Raw genomic sequence first — 18,347 nt, 5'->3', positions numbered from 1 at the left:
GAATTTTTCTTTGGTACTTTCAGACAAGAAAATCCCTAGCAAATCATGCAAGAAGAAAATTAAATTCCGTATTTCTTTTTCTACATATTTCATTCCATCTGTTTTGTTTATTGTATTTTAGTCGTTATGTACACACTCGCTAAGCTTCCCCAGCCCTAGCTAGTTATCCTCCAGGAGAGCTCTAATGAAATACACTTCCAGCTTATTCGCCCCACCGCCTCCGACACACACTTTCTGCAAAAATATAAGCTCAGGGTGAATACTTCAACTTACAGAAAGCAAAAGGCACTCAGCAACATGTTACTTACACGTGGTCTTTTCCATTCAAACTTGATGGGGATTTTCTGGCTATAGAAGAGGGAGGACTCATTGGGTGGAAAATCAGGATCTTCATAGAGAATGTTTTTCTCCAGGCACTTTTTGTGAAGCTCTTCATAGGTCTTCTCCTTTACTCTGATAATGGGCTGGTTGCGACTTATAATGGCAGAATAAATCCCCCCTGTGCCCCCACCCGCACCTTCAGTTGTAGTGCTAATAGTAGCGCTGGGACCCGACCCAGCAGCTGTCTGCTGAGCCACCGCTGCATTTATGGCGGACGGCATGGGAACCGGGCTTAAAGCAAATGCTGAAAGAAAGCAAGATCTTGCAAACTGGAAGGAAATTTGAGAAAAGAGGAAGTTGCTGTGTAACCCGCTTTTTCGATCCGTTGAAAGGCTCCTAGTCAAATTTGCAAGCAACAAAATTCCATGTGGTTGAGCACGTCGTGCATCCTCTCAAAGGGCAGTATTTTGTCATAAGAAAGCAGAATTTATTCCTTGATGTGGAACAAGATCATCCGTTGTCTAGCTCCCGTGCCTGAGCTATAGTATCTACAGCGTGTGTCTCTGCCTTGTGTGTGCGTACAAGTGTCCAGAAGGGACACGCTTTAACCCATGAAATCTAAAAATAACTACAGGCAAAGAGTGAGAGGGAAAGCGAGAGGGAGGGTGTTAGTGAGGTGGTGTCAGTCTTCTGTGCAGCTCGTGTTGAGGCCAGGCATGTTCCTGGGGCAGGCTCCATGTGCAGGCCGACTCCTGGTGCAAGCAGCTCATCCTTTCCTTAAGTAGAGAGAACAGTGAAACCGGAAGCTAAACTCCTGCTGGTTTGGGAATGTGCTTATGAAGCTCTGCCAGCCAATAAACTAGTCCTGACACTCCTGAAGGAACTGTGTATGTGACTTGTTGTTTCTACCCTTTGCTGCAGAACAGTTATACAGAGATTTTTACTAGTAGAGAGGATTATCTGAAGACATGCTCTGAATGGTGAAAAAGGTAATTATTTTATGCTACGGAGGTCAGGTCAATACCTGCCAGCGGGGTTTGGCTCCTCTAGAGAGCAGCTCGCCAGCACTAAGATTCACCTGGTGACAGCAACCTCCAATGTGAAAGGCATCTTTCTACACAGGGGCAGCAAATTTTATAAGGGGCCCAGTGTGGAAAGTGAGCCATTCTGTGTGTGTTAGGATATACCAGTCTTAGAGGGACAAATTCACAGTCTCTGTGAAAGAAAATCTAAACACCTGTTGCTCTTCTATATAATCCAGTTCTTTAAAAGGTGACATTGCTTTTATGTCAAGAAAAGCCCCCTAATACCTTGATTTTTCTTTGACTGGGAGGTCTTAAATCACATGATGATATCAGTGTTATTTTTGCCTAATGACACCGGTCCCTGGACTCTGCTGCATGTACACATTGCTGACCTTCTGCCCTAGTACTATGGTGTTTTCCAAGGCACCAGTTCTTTTTTCTTGCTCAGCCATTTGCTTGGTTTACACACTTCAAATCAACAGTACAACGGACAATCTCTACAGCTCATTAAACAACCTCCACTACGGGAACTTTTAAAGAAGGTAATATAGTTGGCAAGCTTGACTAACCTCTCGAGTATTAATCCTCAGTCTTCTAATGGTGGCCTCAATCCTTTTATCATGCAAGCCTTCTTGCACCAACAGGGCAATCAGAAAGGACATATTAAAGTGTTTGTGGAAACAGGAATGCAATTGCTTCAGGGTGGGTTGTCCAGATGCAGAATTGATGACTTCCTTGTTACATTTAGATGCAAGGATTGAAGGTCTCATATTTGACATTACTTTGCAGGACAGCTTGGCAGAGCTATGTGAAACTCTTTCTAGGATATTTCAAGAGCAATGCGAGTAGTGAGATGCAAGGGCCTCTCACTGCACAGCCCCAGCAAAAATGCTCATTTTGGAGCCTGTGCATATGTTCTTTCTTTCATATTTTCCCTTCTTGCCCAATACAAAAATTCATCTATTACATCTTGTACACAGAGCACTGTTTTGGGAAGAATGTCAGTAGCACAGGTGTGATATTTGACAAACTCCTTGTGGGCTGCTGGGGATGATCAAGTGAAGGATTAACAGTAGTTTTATATTTATTTTTTCTTGGGATGGGCAGCAAGTGTCAGGGTATGACCTGCTCCTACAGCTAACAGTTCAGCTAGTGCCTGCATAGGGAATAGCAGCTGGACATGCACTTCTCACTTCTAACCTATTGTTGCTCTTTACGGATGTTCTTTATACCTGTTCAAAAAACAGCTTCTCCTTTTCTTATTTTTTAATGGACAGATGCTTTTGTTATGTAGGTCTTTTTTGTCAGAAACAGCAGTTGCTAGTATAAGACAAATGGTGTCTTTAAAGAAACACAATTTACCATAGAGAAGAATGGATGTGCTGTCTGCTACGAACAGCAAAATAAATCCTTTGTCCATTAGGAATTAAACCACCTTTTGCAATGGAATTTCTTGCAAGCAGAAGTACCTTAATAGCTGACCTGTTCAGACAGACCAAAAGTGAACTACATGGATGATAATCTTTCTGTTTAGTTTTCATGAAGTTTTATCTCCAGTTGTTTTCACTAATTGAATTGAATGACTTTTTTGGTAAATATATACTATAAATTTATTTCTTCATTTATGGCATAAATATGTGGAAAAGTGAGTTGTTACAAATATCAATACAAATGATAGTCTTTGAAATTTATTTCCTCAGATCTAAAGACACAACTGCTAAGATTTTCAGCAACTAATTCCTATCAAAATCCACAGAACTTTAGGGACTTCATACCACTGAAAATTTGACCCATGAGTACTTACTGTAGTGCACTGGAACATCTCTCCTACGAGAAGGCTGAGGGAGCTAGGCTTGTTCAGCCTGAAGAAGAGAAGGCTGCGAGGGGACCTAATATATACTTACAAATATCTCAAGGGTGGGTGTCAGGAGGATGGGGCCAAGCTCTTTTCAGTAGTGCCCAGCGACAGGACAAGGGGCAACGGGCACAAACTGAAGCATAGGAAGTTCCGCCTGAACATGAGGAAGAACTTCTTCCCTCTGAGGGTGACGGAGACTGGAACAGGCTGCCCAGGGAGGTTGTGGAGTCTCCTTCTCTGGAGATATTCAAGACCCGCCTGGACAAGGTCCTGTGCAGCTTGCTGTAGGTGACCCTGCTTCGGCAGGAGGGTTGGACTAGATCACCCACAGAGGTCCCTTCCAACCCCTACCATTCTGTGATTCTGTGCAGATATCATACTGAGGGCCACAGTACAAAAGCTAGTCATTCACTTTAACCAGATAACCTTGGAAGAATACTTAGTAGTGATTCCCAACAGTTGAAAGAAGGTTGGAAGGAGTAAGGCATGTAACTCACTTCATTGTTACTTTATTTCACTTTCCAACTTCAGAAACAGCAGTTAAAACATTTCATTAAAATGCTCCAGACAACAGTTACATCACTGCTATGCTTAACATAAGAAGCTATCATCAATTAAAGCTTAGAAGCTGATACAAAAATAGAGTCTGTCTCTCTTCTCACAGATGTAAAAGACCTATTTGCTACTGTTCTACCTGGATTAATTTATCTGCATTAAGCACAGCAGTATTTAGGCTGCCAGTTCCTGGAGTGGAAGCTCACACTGCCTGCCAGAAGGGGCTGACAAACAGCTCTGCAGAATAAAAAAGAAGGAACCTAAGGGTCTGGTGGGGAACAAACCGTGCTTGGTAGTCAAGAGTGGAGTAATCACAGCTTGCTCTCAAACTTACTATTCCCAGAAATCTGCCCTGCAGAGGATGAACAGCAGCAGGTGGAAATGACTGACCAAGCCCAGTGAGGACTTAGTAAGAAGAGTAGGCAACAACAGCTAAACTGACTGTTACATTATCTTTAGTTGGTGAAAACAGTGACCATCCTTCTCTGTTTCCTAAGAGTTAATTTACTTCTGTTTTTAGAAAATACTTCCTTATCTTGTTAGAATAAATTAAGTAAATTTTGCCCTTTTATATCCACAAAACCCAACTGATGACATGTTCAGGTTTGACTCAAAGCAGAACCAGTTTTAAAATGATACAGTTGACAAGTGTAGCAAATGGAAAGGGCAAACAACTTCAGCTGTGGAGCAATGGTAGCCTGTGAAAAGAGATGCCTGATATGCAAAGGGCTGCGGGAACTGGCAGAATGTAGGGGATGTGGGACTCAGGATGTCTCCTAGTTTTGAAAGTGAAGAAAGCATCAGGACACACCAGTTCCATTTGCAGAGATGGTGGGAAAAGGAGGCAAGGGAACATTAGGGTGAGTTGTAAGAGAATGGGGGAATAAGCATGAAGTGGGATGGCTAAATGCAGAATTAATCCTATTAAAATTAAAAATTTGCTTCATAAATGCCAAGCTCAACTTTCAGCCAGATATGAAAAACTGACCAAGAAATTATTAAAATATGTGTAAAGGAAGCCAAACCTTGGCAAGAGTTGGAAGCTGTGGACAAGCAGAGCTCTCCATAAGCAGAGTAGCTTCCCTGGGCTGGCTTTAACGAATGACATTCAATCATCCAAAAATGCCAATTCTTTCCTAACAAAACTTTTTTTTTTTTTTTAAGTAGTACTTGCAGAGAGAGGGGAGCAATAACATGGAAAAAATGTTTCCATGTGAGTCTAGCTGCTACCCGAAGCCAGTACTGCACTGACGTAGACCTGTGACTTTTCAAAATCCAAATACCAGTTTCAAAGCCAGCTGTTGGAGAGACTTCTGCACTCCCACATTACTGTCTTTTACTGTCACATAACTCACTGGCACAACCTACTCAAACCTCACCTTCAGTGACTGAACTGTTCGGCTGGCCTGTTTACTTTCCTGGACAGACTGCCTAATTTTGCATTGTCATAAGGACTGGAAAGGGGAAGTGTCTGTAATCCAACTGGGTGTTTCCTTCTGCATTTGTTTTCACAAGGCAGCTTGCAGGCAGAACTCTGGTGATAACCTCTGCGTCAGGCATATCTACTGATACTGCTTGTCAAACTGGCCCAGACCTGCTCTTCTCAAGTACTCCAGTCCCTGAATAGTGGGATTTCCAAACACTTACATTAAACCCCATGCCAACGAGCCACAATCTCACCCCATCGGTTTATGATTTTTTTGGTGCAAGTGAAGGCAGAACTCAATCTTAATGCCTAACTGAAGCTAGCCTGGAGCAGAGAGTATTTAGCTTTTTTCCCCTAAAGACACAATCCTAGTGCTTTTCCCAAACAGAAGAGCTACCCAAGTTTAAATTAGTGCTTTAAAAGAAAAATTGTAGGAAACGTTTGTTTGAGGGTGTGGGTGGGAAATATGTTCCTCAATTTGACTGGATTCAAGCGAACATTTTATGTCCTGCCAACTTATTTCCTCTCAACCTCTCAATGTTAATTCTCTGAAGAAGTTGCGTCTCCTTTCAGTTAATGCAAATCTTCCAGTCAGCATCAACACGCAGGGCTAAATTTTCCAGCGTCAGTGCAGAGGTCGTCTTATCATATGTGAAAACCACTTCTTTTTCTTTCCCATCTGAAGAAGACAAGAGAGTTTACTACATGATTTAAGAAGAGCCCTTCTGAAACAGTTACACATGACTCCCTCCAGTTTTCAGTTCAGACTGTCCCTGCCACTGGTGGAAAGGATGGATTCAAAAAGAAATAGCAGTCAAACCTGCCCAGTATACAGGTAAGAATGCAGCAGAACTGGAAAAATGATTTCTTCTTTTCTGACCTTTCAAACTAGGGTACATAAAACTATGGAACTATTCAAGGATTTTTCTGAAAAAAATAACCCTTGTTTGGGCATAGGTTTTCCTCCAAGCACCCTACAATTCCTCAAGATTGACAGGTGGAGGCAGAAAGTCCATGTTCACGCGATTCCTGCAGTGAAGGCACCTGCTTGGAGAGCAGCCTGAAATGATAAACTCTTTCTGTAGATGCTACTGCCTATCCGTATGGGATCCCTCACAATTTGTACAGATTCCCACATAGCCACGAACTCCAGACACTTTTGAATAAGTAAGAGAACACAAAAGTAATCCTGGTTTTGTCTGCCAGTTTCCTACTCTAGACTAGGCAGATGTACAGATCTGAGCATTTTGAAATGGTGTCTCTGGTCATATGCCATGCAGGACAAAGTTATCTGAACTTGTTAATTCTGAACCACTTTTGCAGATGCATCTATTGCCTTAAAAAGCAAGCGTTCTTCAGCTTTGCATGTAGTATTAGTGGCGAGCAGCTGCTGTCTCCTTTCACTAAATTCTGTCTTTGATATCAAAAAAGTAGCAAATAAAACTAAACAAAGATGATACCTATGCTGTAACACTTACTCTACAGAGCTGTCATTTTGCCATCTCTAGCAAATGGCAGCAGAGCAACAGTATTTCGAAACATTGTAATAAAACAGAAGTCAGTTCATTACCCTTGGAACAGGCTGTCACAAAAGTGGGTTGCTGTCCAAATCCCAGAATTATCACCCGCTCAACCACACATGTAGTGTGGTATTGTCCACTTCCAGCTGTGCACCTGAAAAAGAAAATTATTTCATATACATTAGTTTCTGTCCATCAGTAGAAGTTCAGTATCATACAGAGAAAGTGCTACTACAGTATCACCCTGAGAGTTCCCTGTAATGGTTTCCTTTCCTCTATTTACCTTTCTCCTGAAAGAAGTAAAACTTTCTCCCATTATCAGCTAATTTTTTCATTGCATAGCAGATTTCACAAAGTCAGAAGAAAAAAAGATTAAGAAGATATTTTGTGGCAAAAAGCATGGCCTTGACAACCAGAAAAGTTCTGAATTTTTGCAAAATTGTATTTAAAACTCTTAAGTATAAATGTAAAGCTAATTTTAACATTTTTCAAGATGTTTCAATCTGAGGCACAATTATCTTTCATTCTGCAACTAATTTAATTTTTATTAAAAAGCTCTAAAAAAACTCAAATCAAGACGAAATTCTCTGGAATGAACAGAGTGTTGTATCATTCACCTCAATATGACTTTTTTCCAACTTCTAGATTTGCTAGCAATTTAGCAATATTTTTCTTTTCCATACTGAATTTGTAAGCTTTTCAGATTTCGTATCCCAGATAGAGGTTTGAAGCATATTTTTAACTGCATTATCCAAGCCAGTCTACAGTTTTGCTCTGTGTGAAATTTTGTAGTTTTAGGACCACCTTCTGTGCATTTTGAACCCCGAAGGAATAAATGCCTGTAAAATTACTATTTACACACTGCACAGCCATGTGGGCAACATACCTCAGCAGCAGAAGTGTCATACATATTTAGCATCTCTTTCCTTACAAGCAGCTACAGATATTTTTGGCTTTTAGGTTGTTTCAGTCAACCTTTGCAGGCTGCATCCCCTCATGCTTCCTTTCAAGAGCTCTTCTTGGATATGTTACCTTGCTAATATATACGGTGCGTTTGTTGATGATTTATGGAGACTGCGTGTAATGGTGTCTGTTTGTGGTTTCCACACAGAATCATAGAATATCTCAAGTAGGAAAGGACACATAAGGATCACTGAGTTCAACTCCCTGCTCTCTGCAGGACTACTTAAAACCCAACCATATGACTAAGAGCATTGTCCAGATGCTCTTTGAACACCAACAGGCCTGGTGCCTTGACCACTTCCCCGGGGAGCGTGTTCCAGTGACTGGTGACCCTCTCAGTGAAGGTCTTAGAAAAAAACAAACATTCCAGGTGTTGCCTATCTCCATATCTCCCAGTTTATCATCTTTTGTCTCTCTGATAGGCTTTACTCTTGCTGATGACTTTCTTTGCATTTGAGTAAATCTGTAGATTTGACTAGACTGAAACAATATGAGACAACTCAGTATTTCATGTGTTGCTGCCTTTAGACTTATGCAGAACATTGTTCACGTCTGCGGTTTTATGACAGATTCTGAATGCTCTGGGACTTCACCAAGCAAGAGATGAGACTAATACTTCTACATTTGTAAGAAGGCCTCATGAACTAAAAAAGGCATTTCCAATGGGAGCACATTGGTGGCTTTTGTCCATAATTGCTGTTACCTGGAAGAGAGAATGTTCTTGTAGAAAGTGAATTTGCGATACAGGAACTGCTTCTTGTGGAGATATTGAAATGAATGCCCATCATCTAGGTAGAGCTCACCCATTGCACAGGCCTGTGAAACACATCAGACGGAGTACAAATTAACAGAAGCTTCTAGTGCTGGACAATGAAACTAAAAATGTCTCGCTACATGTTATGCTTCATAGCAAAGGGTGTGTGTTTATTTTTCTTTAGCGACTTGTATCCCTGAAAGGCTCAGGGAGTCCAGCTCTTGAGAGTGCTTAAAGACTTGGACATCCTGGTTTTGTAAATTGATGTGGGTACCAGGTGTCACCTCATTTATTAGAAAAGACAGTTGTGGGAAGTTCGCGCTCTGTGTCCAAGAGGACATTTGTGGCCTGCCCGTTCGCCGCTCCTTCCTCCAAGGGACTAGAGGAGTGCTGAGAAAGGTCAGAAAAATGTTCTGCCTCTGCTATACTCAGAAAGTCTCATTTTGAGGGAACAATGGGATGGAGGTCGGAGCCCCCCCAAATAGAAGAACTGGAGGAGAGCCACTGGGCATACAGATACCATTGTGCTGATCAAACAGGCAGCAAGGACCTAAAAAGGTCAGATGGAGTAAAATACAACTTTGTAAAGGGAACATCATCTCAGAGTACCTCTGTGTCCAGGGCCACGTGGAGTTCATAAGAAATATCTATCATCCATTCAGTGGATTTTCCAGCCGTGGTCTTCAGAGGTATCACACTGCCCCCCCGCTGGAATACAGGAATCTGCAAAAAACAAAACCAGGGTAGAAAGGTTCATATACTCTGATCATATAATGTTAACTTGGAACAGGGATAACTGAAGCTTGCTCTTATGAAAGCTCAGAAACGAACTTTTATCACCAGTACACAAAGAAAACTATTCAACTAACAATGGGAATAGTTACAGGAATCTTCCTGTATAAACAGAAGTGAAATATCTTTGCCTGGAGAAGTCACCCTTACATTATCTCACTTTTCTCTACCACCAGGACACATTAGCGTTCCATCTAACAATAAAGGAGATGGGACTTCTCTGGAAAAGTTGTTTTAGATTACATTCCTACAAGAAAATTGAAATGTCACTTTTCTGATTTTGAATGTTGACAAAACAAAAGCCTATTTGTTCTTTTTTCTGCTCAGTGGAAGTAGTATTTTAAAACAAAACCATACATTCTCCAGTGTTACTGGGATCTTCAGAGTGCCTGGATCTTCCATTTGTTTAAATTTTCTGAAATCATACCAAATCTAGGAAAAATGAAAAAAGAATGAGCATGACATACATGGCAAGATCTGTTCCCTCTGCAGATGCAGTTACTCTTCTGCTTCACCTTACTGTCACTATTCTTAACACCCATTTGATGTGCAAGAAATAGCATTTACTTTTTAAATCAAATGACCTTCTGGATGGAAATAATAAATCCTCATTTCTGAAGCACAAAAATAAGCTGATCGTTCTATAGTTTGCATAACATCTTGTGTGTCTTAAAGCATCTGAAGTGCAAAACAATGAAATACCTTTCTTTTTTTAATCTAGAAATGCTGAGTTCCAGAATAAGCATATTTATATTGAAGTGAAAATTAACAACAAAGTTGCTAATAACAGGTCACAAAAAAGAGCTACATCTGAAGCTTCCCACGCACCATACTGGGCAGCAGTTTTAACTGCTTTAAGTGTGCCAGGCAGTCAGTTCCCCCAGAGATAAAAATATTTTTCTTAACTTGCTTGGAGAGCCCAGTCTGTTTTTCTCCTTATACTGAGAAGAATTCTAAGTGTCCTCAGGTGCACTAGTGGAGTCACAAGGCTCTGCACACTCCCCTTTGCTGCTGTCTTGCCTCTCATTCCTCACTAGAGTCTCAGGCTTTCCCTTAGGAACTAACTCTGTGTAGGAGTAGACCACAGTGCCGTCCTGTGGTTAAATAACTTTAGAGAGGAACTGATCTCTGTACATGTCGAAGTCTTTGCTACACGCGTCCCTGACTACTGAAGCTTGTACTTCCGTGTTACAATTTTCCCTCCCCACAGCTTCCCTCTGATTTCCTTATGACCTTTTGTCAAAGATTCCTTTTCTTCCACGTAAAGAAGTTTAACCCAAATATAAATACATGAACAAAAGGGAACTGACAATTTAGTGAAGCTGGGTTTCATGAGAAGCAGCAAGCCTTGAGAGGAGATGTAAATTATAGGAGACCTGAGGTTTATGCAGCAGCTCTTGGAAAAGCAAGAAAGCACATTTACTGTGAGCCAAGCATGCGAGGTATCACAAAGGAAGGAAGGTTCAGAGTGGCACAGAATGGCTGGCCAGCCCTTGGCACAGTGGCAGTGCTCAGCAGTTACAAGATGGGGAGCTGGAAGGTGTATAAAATACTTCTTTGGGCTGAACAGCTAAACAGCTTCATATTCATCCTCACCTCCTCTGACCCTGGAAGCAGAACACTCACTGTCTTGGCCTCTTGCTCTGTGATTGGATGCACCAACAAAGCATTTCCTGGAGAAAAACATAAACATGGCTGTGGTCATCAAGACTGCATCTCATCGGAGCAGCAGCTGTGTGCTCTGGGGTTGTCAGCCTCCCATAGCCATTTCAGGGGCTTGCTTGGGCATGCTATGTGCTCAGGGTCACTTCCTACTGGAAAAAAAGGCATGTGGAGAGAGCCGATAGCTGCTTGGGCCTTGTTCTGCTGCGGCACTGGGATGCAGCTGGGCTGCACTGTATACCCACCAGCTTGGAGGCACTTCTGGGTTCCTCGTAGTCTTAAGAGAGGACTGCCTGTTTGCTCTTCGGTTGAACAAAAAAATACATTTTTCTAACCAAAAGAGTGGAAGACAGGCATGTCCTCGTAAAAAAAAAAAAAAAAAAAATCTGCTTAAGCTTATTGCACCGTGGTTCCGTCTTCTTTACTTCTAAGAAAAATATATTACTGTATATAGACTGCACAGTTGCATAAACAACTTCTCACCTTGCCCACTGGTCATGCAAGCTGAGCTCCAAGAGTGCTCTGAAATGCTCTGCTTCACCACACTTAGCTTTGCTGCCTTGTCCTGCCTGCCTTGGTCAGATTTCTACAAAAGGAGTGAATGTCCCTTCATTTGTAAGCCATTAGTAGGCACTCTTGAGCCCAGAGGTAACAAAAAAAAAAATGAAATGCAACATCCCTCTCCCATTCTCTCTTGCTGTATAGGCTGAATGTGCTTTACACAACCACACTCATCGCTTAAGCTTAATTTCCGAGAAAACTGACTTTAGCAGCCAGCCACTCTGGAGTAAAAAACAGTATCAGCTTTGGATGGCAGTTGTTTGCTACTGTCATTTCTAAAGCAGGTTGTGGTCTTAGCTGGTACAGTGAACTTCCATGTTTCAGGTCAAAACAGACCATGTTTTTTCAAAGTGACTAGTGAGATTGAGCTCAGTTTTTGCATCTCATATGACCCCTGTTTTCAAAGTGCTGTTAAAACTGGGTCCCTTAAAGAGGTCTCAGGTTCTTTATTCAGCTACAGTATAATTTTTAAAAGCCTTGGGCAGAGTTTTCACGTTTTCTTTCTGTCATGTGACACTCTATCACCTCAAAAATATTTAACTCAAACTCCTGTGAATGAGAAGACACCTGCTTACCCAGCATGTACTCATTTTCCACGGCAAAAGTTTCTATTTTCCCTGGAAACTCTACCCAGAGAGGCCTGTAGAAAGAAAGATAGCAGGATTCAGTTAGCTTCCCCTCTCCCATCAGCCTGTTCAAGGCCTTCTAGCATTTTCAGGCTCCATTTTCTCCCTCTCTTTACAAGATACAGCTATCAAGAACTGAATATAGGGCAAGATCCTCTTCTGTGCCTTAAGGTACCCCTTTGAGTCACTGATGAGAGTTTCCAGTACAACATGGGTTAAGACCCTCCATCATACCTATGGTTTGGCCTCCTGCAGCCTTACTTTCTTCCCTCCTGCCTTCTTCCTTACAAACTGGCACTACACACACCTTCCTTCTAGCAATGGATGTATAAGCCTTCTGTCAGTCTCTGAGCAATTCTGACACCTGATGAGCTAGTCCCTGCAGCACAGTCCGTTCTGTTCTCAGCAGCTCATTACTGCTTTTATAGCATGTCTCCTTCTGGTCACGACTGAAAAACCTCCACCAGAAGTTCAGTTTCAGTCTTTCTTAAAAACGCGTAGTGCAATAACCATCTTGTTACAGAATAGGAGATGGATATTTAAAGTTTGAGAGATGATGACAACACTAGCTCATTCAGAGCTGTATATTTAAAGTTTGAGAGATTATGACAACACTAGCTTATTCAGAGACCGGATCTGAGTTTGCTTACACAAAGCCTGGTTCACCTGCTCACTCACAGGCATCCACTTGTTCACTGCAGCCCTGCTGTTCATGTGCTTTTTCCACTCTGCTTGTCTCAGTGAGAAAAATACCATACTTCCTCTTTAATTCTGTACCTACTGCAACAAATTTAACACAATGAAAGTTTTATTTAATATTGTGGGCAGTGCACATGTCAACATAAACTTCATTTCAAGAAAGACAGAAACCCACTGTCTATGTCAGTGCATACAATAGGGCCATCTACACCTATACATGTGCAGACAGATGGTCACACTAGGTCTGTAATGCAAATCATCTTCAGAACTCAAGCCACTCAACCCTTTTCAAAAAGACCTTTATGTTTTGAAAACTTAGATGTATTGTATTTGCATAACAATAAGTAAAGGTAAAAGTGGTGCAAAAGTACATTTCTACAGCAAGCTCAAAGACATAGCAATACCAGGAAGATTAATGACATTCATCTCTTGTTGAAAGGATTGTTGCATTCAGTTCCACTGAGACACCTTCTTAGAGGTTAGAGAGCAGCAGAGCAAAAGTTTATTTTCTAATTTCATTTCTGTTCTAGATTATTAGATTCTTTACTAAAAGAAAAATTATAAGAAATACTGCAGAGGTAAATGATCAAATTACCGATATGAAATAGGCTTTTATAACAGTAACAATTCAGCAGTAACAAATATTTTCACGAGGGGCAAAATGGCCTCTATGGTTTTAGGTCAGCAAGTTCAGAGTCCACTAAGCACTGTTTTAAGTGTGGGCTGGAATACTACATAATGTTCTTTATGATAAGGAGAAGTTTGGAGTCCATAGTACTTTAAAAAATGTATAATGTTTATTGAATTGGTGCGTTCCAGGTGTCATTTCGAAAAAACCCAAAACATACTAATTTTCCTCTAAGAACCCTACCAAAGCTTGCAGACTGCATGAAAAGAGAATTTATGAATTTTTGTGTGTTTTTTCTTTTTAATATTTAAACAAGTAATCACTAAAGTAAGACGTGGTAATTTAACTTCCCTCTTCCAAGTAACTTCCTGAAGATAATCACTAAACCTCCTGACTTATGCTCTTACCTCATAACGGGTTCAGCCGCCGTGTGTGCCCGATAGAACAGTGTGTATAAGTATGGCAGGAGGACGTAGCGCTCTCTAATGGCTTCCCTGATGATCTGGGTGTTCTTCTCCCCAAAGAGCCACGGTTCTCGCCGTTTGCTCTCCATGTTAGAATGACCTCTGAAGAACGGCTGGTAGGCTCCAGCCTGATACCAGCGAACAAGTAATTCTGGTTCTGGATCTCCAATAAACCCTCCCACATCAGCTAGATATTGCGCAGACAAATAAAAATACACATTTTTGGATATTATTCTGAAAAATGTGAAGTTCTCCTCTAACAAACATTCCAAGTGTATAAATCCATGCATTTCACAGCATGCTTGCAGTTCTGCTGTTGAGCAGCTGCTTGTCCAAATAAGAGTGGAAAACTTGTGTAACAAGTTACCTTTTAATAAAAATCTCAAGAGAGCTTTTGGAGGCTGAGTGCCTTCCCCAGTGACAGAGGACTGTCACAGGGACACTACGGAACACCACCTGAGCTGCTCCAGATGGAATGCAAACACCACTACATAAGAGTTCATACAGAAATGATGGTGAGAGCCCAGGTTAGTGGCTTCTGAAACCAGACTAATCCGTGAAACTGCCTGGAAATGCACTGGACTGTTGAACTTTCCAGCATCTCTGTTGAAGTCTATCTTGGGATACAAGCTTGGTGGTATCAGTGATTTATGCATAGTGAGTAACCCCAGCTAAACACCTTACCTCCACAGAATGAAATCCCTGCCATGCTTATGGTGAGAAGCATCGGAATGGATATTTTCAAGTAACCCCACTCAGCTGTGTTGTCTCCGGTCCACACTGCCCCTGGAAATACCCACTTTCAGCATTACACAGGAAAGTTAGGCGTATGCTTCAGCTTATGCTTGCAGTTAAGGAAAGAAGACAAGAATGGTCATGAACTACTGGTGAACTGCTGTTCATTGCAACTTTTTTTCTTTATACATGCACACTTGTGACATAGGCAATAAAAGCACATAGCGGTTTGTCACAGGACACAAGTTGTTATTCCGCCTTTAACTTGTACACATTTCACCAGCCTCTACTGATTTTTTTAATCACTTGCACTCTTATGAGCTCACCATGTAAGTATTTCTAAGATAGTTTCTGTCCTCTCTAGACTTAACCACTACACACCAAACTTAACAGAACAAAGCAGCATGGAAGGCATCCAGCTAGTCCTTATTTACCGTACTTCTGTGATCCAGCAAAGAAAGATCGTGTGAGGACAAATGGTCTCTCTTTTCCTGAAGAACGTCTGATGAGTCCTTCTGCGGTTGCCATTTGCTGAAAATCATGAATATAAAAGTCATGAATACAAACTCTATAATTAGGATATTTGCTACACTGCCTTTTTAGCCCTTCCAAGGCAGGAAAATTAAGAAATCTCTACCCACAAATAATACCTTTTATTAAAGCAACACTTTCTTACTACAATATACTTGAATGAAATAAAAAATTTAGCATCCTGTAGTCACAGTCAAGAGAGGCACAGATGTTGTCACATTTTTTTGTGATCAGTCACAGTTTATTTCAAACATAGCAATACCCAGCACAGCAGTTTCAGTCCTTGATGAAGCTTACAGAATACCTACTACTGTGAAAATTACCACGTTAGACATACTCCATGAGAATAATTGCTGGTTTGTGCCTGCAGATACTCTACCTGGTAGAATCCATAGAGGTTGTGTACTTCCCGATGTTCCCAGTTGTTGTAGTGCACTGCATCTTTCGGCATTGTTAGTTCTGCCCCTTTGAAGACTGAAGGCTCATTCATGTCATTCCATACGAAGAGGATATTAGTGGATCCCTATGAGACAGGGTTGCAATCAGGACATAACAGAGCCATTGCTGTGACTCAGTGTGTTTATCTCTAGTGGGTGTCAGATCAGTCTGGGGCATGAGTAGAAACAGCAGCAGCAAAGAAAGAGATAGTAATTATATTCCTGTGGTCACTTGAAAGCTGCCAGTCATTCATCTCATCTCTCTTGATGGCCCTTGTGGTCAGGGTGGCAGCCTACAAGCCCACTTGATTTTTGCAGTTCTTAGAAAACTCAGTAGGTACTGGCTATTCCTGCCTTCTGGTGAGGGGAAAAGAGGCTGTGAAAAGAGAAGTATTAAATAGCCATGAGGAAAAAAATCAGTGAAGGCCAGAAGAGAAAAACTGGAGAGGAAAAGCAGCAAGGGAGATGTCTACTATGCATGTCTACTAGGCGAGTGGTTTCAGCAACCCTACTGCAAAGCAGAACTTTGGGGTGGGGGCAGGAACTGGAGGTGTCCAGCAGTGCCCACCCAGATGCTTTCAGCACTAGGCAGGAGTGCTGGAAGGAAGGTCAGAGTGAAGCAACCAGGAGCTGAGAGAGCACTCCCGCATCACTCCTTGCATGCTGTCATGGTAGTCAAAGCTGGAATTGCAGCAGCTGTATTAGATCATGAGTTGCTAAAATGCCTGCAGTTTGTCCATCCTACTGCTGCAACTAAGTGAGTAGGTTCACTGGTGGCACATAGATTCCAGCCTTCTTAGTGTAGGCAAGTCCATGGAGAAAATTCTTTGGTGGTACTTCAGCTTATGAAGATATTTTCCTCTACATTACGATAATATAGCAACCAAAGGCCACCAGCTTCCTTAGCCAGTGGTTTATCTTCTCTCTTTTCCCCATTTTCAGGCTTTCTGGGGCACGTAGATCAGAGCAAATAAATACACACCTTGTATGCTTTGAAGGCAAATTGATCTGCATACCATTTTCGCACTTCAGGATTGGTGAAATCCAGGTAACATGAGGAACCTGTGGATGTGGGAGATCCCGGTTATTTACCTGATTTTAAGAGTATGCATGCATTGTCTTTGCACATAAATACAGCAGCTTAAAGCTAGGATGCTTTCCACAACGGACAGCAATATGTCATGGATATTGTTTCTGAGACAGAAGCTCAAGAACAAATTGCAGGTTGACTTGGAACTCAGTACACCGCTTGCCATGTTATGCAGACCAGCACACATAGATTCTGGAGGTCTGAAGCTCAGCACCATTTAAGGATGACTGCTAGCAGTCTGAAATGTGTTCAGGTGTGAACATGAAGCCAGGGAAAGACAGCACCCTTGGTATTTTAAGCTCAAACAGGAAAGTCTCTCTGAGAAGCTGAATAACTACATCCTGCCATGCTACTAGAAGCTGTAATTCATGCTTGATTTTTCCCATATTCACTCCTTTGCCAGGATTGTGGGCTCTCTGTCTGCAAAGAAGGGGGACAGCATCCTTTGCTTCCCAGCAATGAGATCTCCTCATGAAAAATAATGTCAAATCACTGTATTATGATTGAACGAAGTCTTCACTTAATTTCATCCAGCCTACATAAGCTGTGCTCACCGCAGCAGACCAGACTACATTTCTATTACCCAAGACAAGCTGAAAAGAGGGATGGCTGTTCTGATCAACAAATCCAACTTTTTTAGCTCTAGGTGCTGGGACTATCTGTGGAGCTGACAGACATAACACAGGAAGTTGTACAGCTGAGGCAATTAGAACATGACTGTACAAAAGAAACCAGAAAGTATTTGAAATTACGAATATACACAAAAAATGCAAGGAATGTAAGAATTTAATTCCACCTCCATGGGTCATAATTAAACTATTCTGCAAAATTTTTTAAAATAAACAGCTTGAAATGTAGAGATAGAGTGGTTCTTTACCTGGCCAACAGATGCCCTCAAAATCTTGCCCATTCCTGTCTTTCACAAAATATCCCTTGTCTTTTGCCTGTGAATACAGGGTATATGTGGGATCAACCTTAATGTGAGGATCTACAATGACGACAAGCTGCCAGGATAAGGAAATAAAATGCATCATTAGTATCAACTGTACCAAATAAAACAGTAAAAGTTTACTTTTGATAAAAGGCAGATAATGATTTCAGTTCAGGTAAAGAAGGTAGCTGTGTCACTCATTCTAGAAAGCAGTTACCAGTTCTTGTATATACTGTACTAGACTTATGTATAATAGCTGAATTTAAAAGGAGGGCATGAATTCATGTTTACCCCTCTAAAATAAGGGCCAAAAAACATTGCTTCAGATAAAAACAAGTACCTCAACCCCTAAAAACACTCTAATTCACTCCTGTATTTTGTGAATGGGAAAATATCTGACTTCCATGTTCATGTCCCTGCTTAAAATCATTTGCCTTACGACATTTAAATATATCTCAGTTTGTATAGCATACAACAGCAACTGAAGTTTTGAATTTTTTTTAAACATCCACATATTTTGCTGTTACTTTCTGCTGCCATTAACTGCCTTGCTGTAAAGCTGAGAAACTACTATAGGTCCAACTAAGAGATTATAAAACTTGAATGCTATTTCAACAGTCCTCCATTCATTGACTTTTGGCAAAGATCAAGCATTAAGCTATTTGACAACTTTTAGATATTAACTGTGTACATTTTAGTACCTCTGTCATTTCAAGGAAAATATTTTAGCTGTAAAAGCAGAAATAAAGACTAAGCTAACAGACTGCAC

At 41.2% G+C, this 18,347-nt stretch overlaps 2 protein-coding genes and 1 long non-coding RNA gene across 6 annotated transcripts in view; 1 reads left to right on the top strand and 2 right to left on the bottom strand.

Moving 5' to 3' along the window:
• The window catches only part of CAPN3 (calpain 3), a 29,915-nt gene extending 28,860 nt beyond the window's left edge, over positions 1-1,055 (bottom strand). For 2 of the 4 annotated variants that reach the window (XM_009933092.2, XM_075427306.1), the window contains exon 1: positions 309-1,053. In XM_009933092.2, the coding sequence (XP_009931394.1) occupies positions 309-602 (294 nt within the window). In that variant the 5' untranslated portion in view covers positions 603-1,053. Of the gene's footprint in view, positions 1-308 lie in introns of all 4 variants that reach the window. The other 2 variants (XM_075427307.1, XM_075427309.1) reach the window with 2 other exon arrangements.
• A 749-nt stretch (positions 1,056-1,804) lies between these two features.
• Positions 1,805-14,624, top strand: LOC142362071 (uncharacterized). The gene is made up of 3 exons (XR_012764629.1): positions 1,805-1,888; positions 5,871-6,020; positions 14,547-14,624. It is a non-coding gene; the product is annotated as an uncharacterized LOC142362071 (long non-coding RNA).
• GANC (glucosidase alpha, neutral C) overlaps positions 3,698-18,347 on the bottom strand; it is a 27,464-nt gene continuing 12,814 nt past the window's right edge. Inside the window, exons 12-24 of the mRNA XM_075427305.1 lie at positions 17,525-17,651; positions 16,540-16,619; positions 15,500-15,643; positions 15,024-15,120; positions 14,539-14,640; positions 13,798-14,041; positions 12,013-12,077; positions 10,811-10,887; positions 9,572-9,646; positions 9,032-9,145; positions 8,372-8,484; positions 6,756-6,859; positions 3,698-5,864 (exon numbers count right to left, since the gene is read on the bottom strand). Coding sequence (XP_075283420.1) covers positions 5,755-5,864; positions 6,756-6,859; positions 8,372-8,484; positions 9,032-9,145; positions 9,572-9,646; positions 10,811-10,887; positions 12,013-12,077; positions 13,798-14,041; positions 14,539-14,640; positions 15,024-15,120; positions 15,500-15,643; positions 16,540-16,619; positions 17,525-17,651 — 1,452 coding nt within the window. The 3' untranslated portion in view covers positions 3,698-5,754. The remainder of the gene's footprint in view (positions 5,865-6,755; positions 6,860-8,371; positions 8,485-9,031; positions 9,146-9,571; positions 9,647-10,810; positions 10,888-12,012; positions 12,078-13,797; positions 14,042-14,538; positions 14,641-15,023; positions 15,121-15,499; positions 15,644-16,539; positions 16,620-17,524; positions 17,652-18,347) is intronic.

This window comes from Opisthocomus hoazin, chromosome 7 (genome assembly GCF_030867145.1).
Source record: "Opisthocomus hoazin isolate bOpiHoa1 chromosome 7, bOpiHoa1.hap1, whole genome shotgun sequence".
NCBI lineage: Eukaryota > Metazoa > Chordata > Aves > Opisthocomiformes > Opisthocomidae > Opisthocomus > Opisthocomus hoazin.
This window is presented reverse-complemented; position numbering and strand designations above follow the sequence as displayed.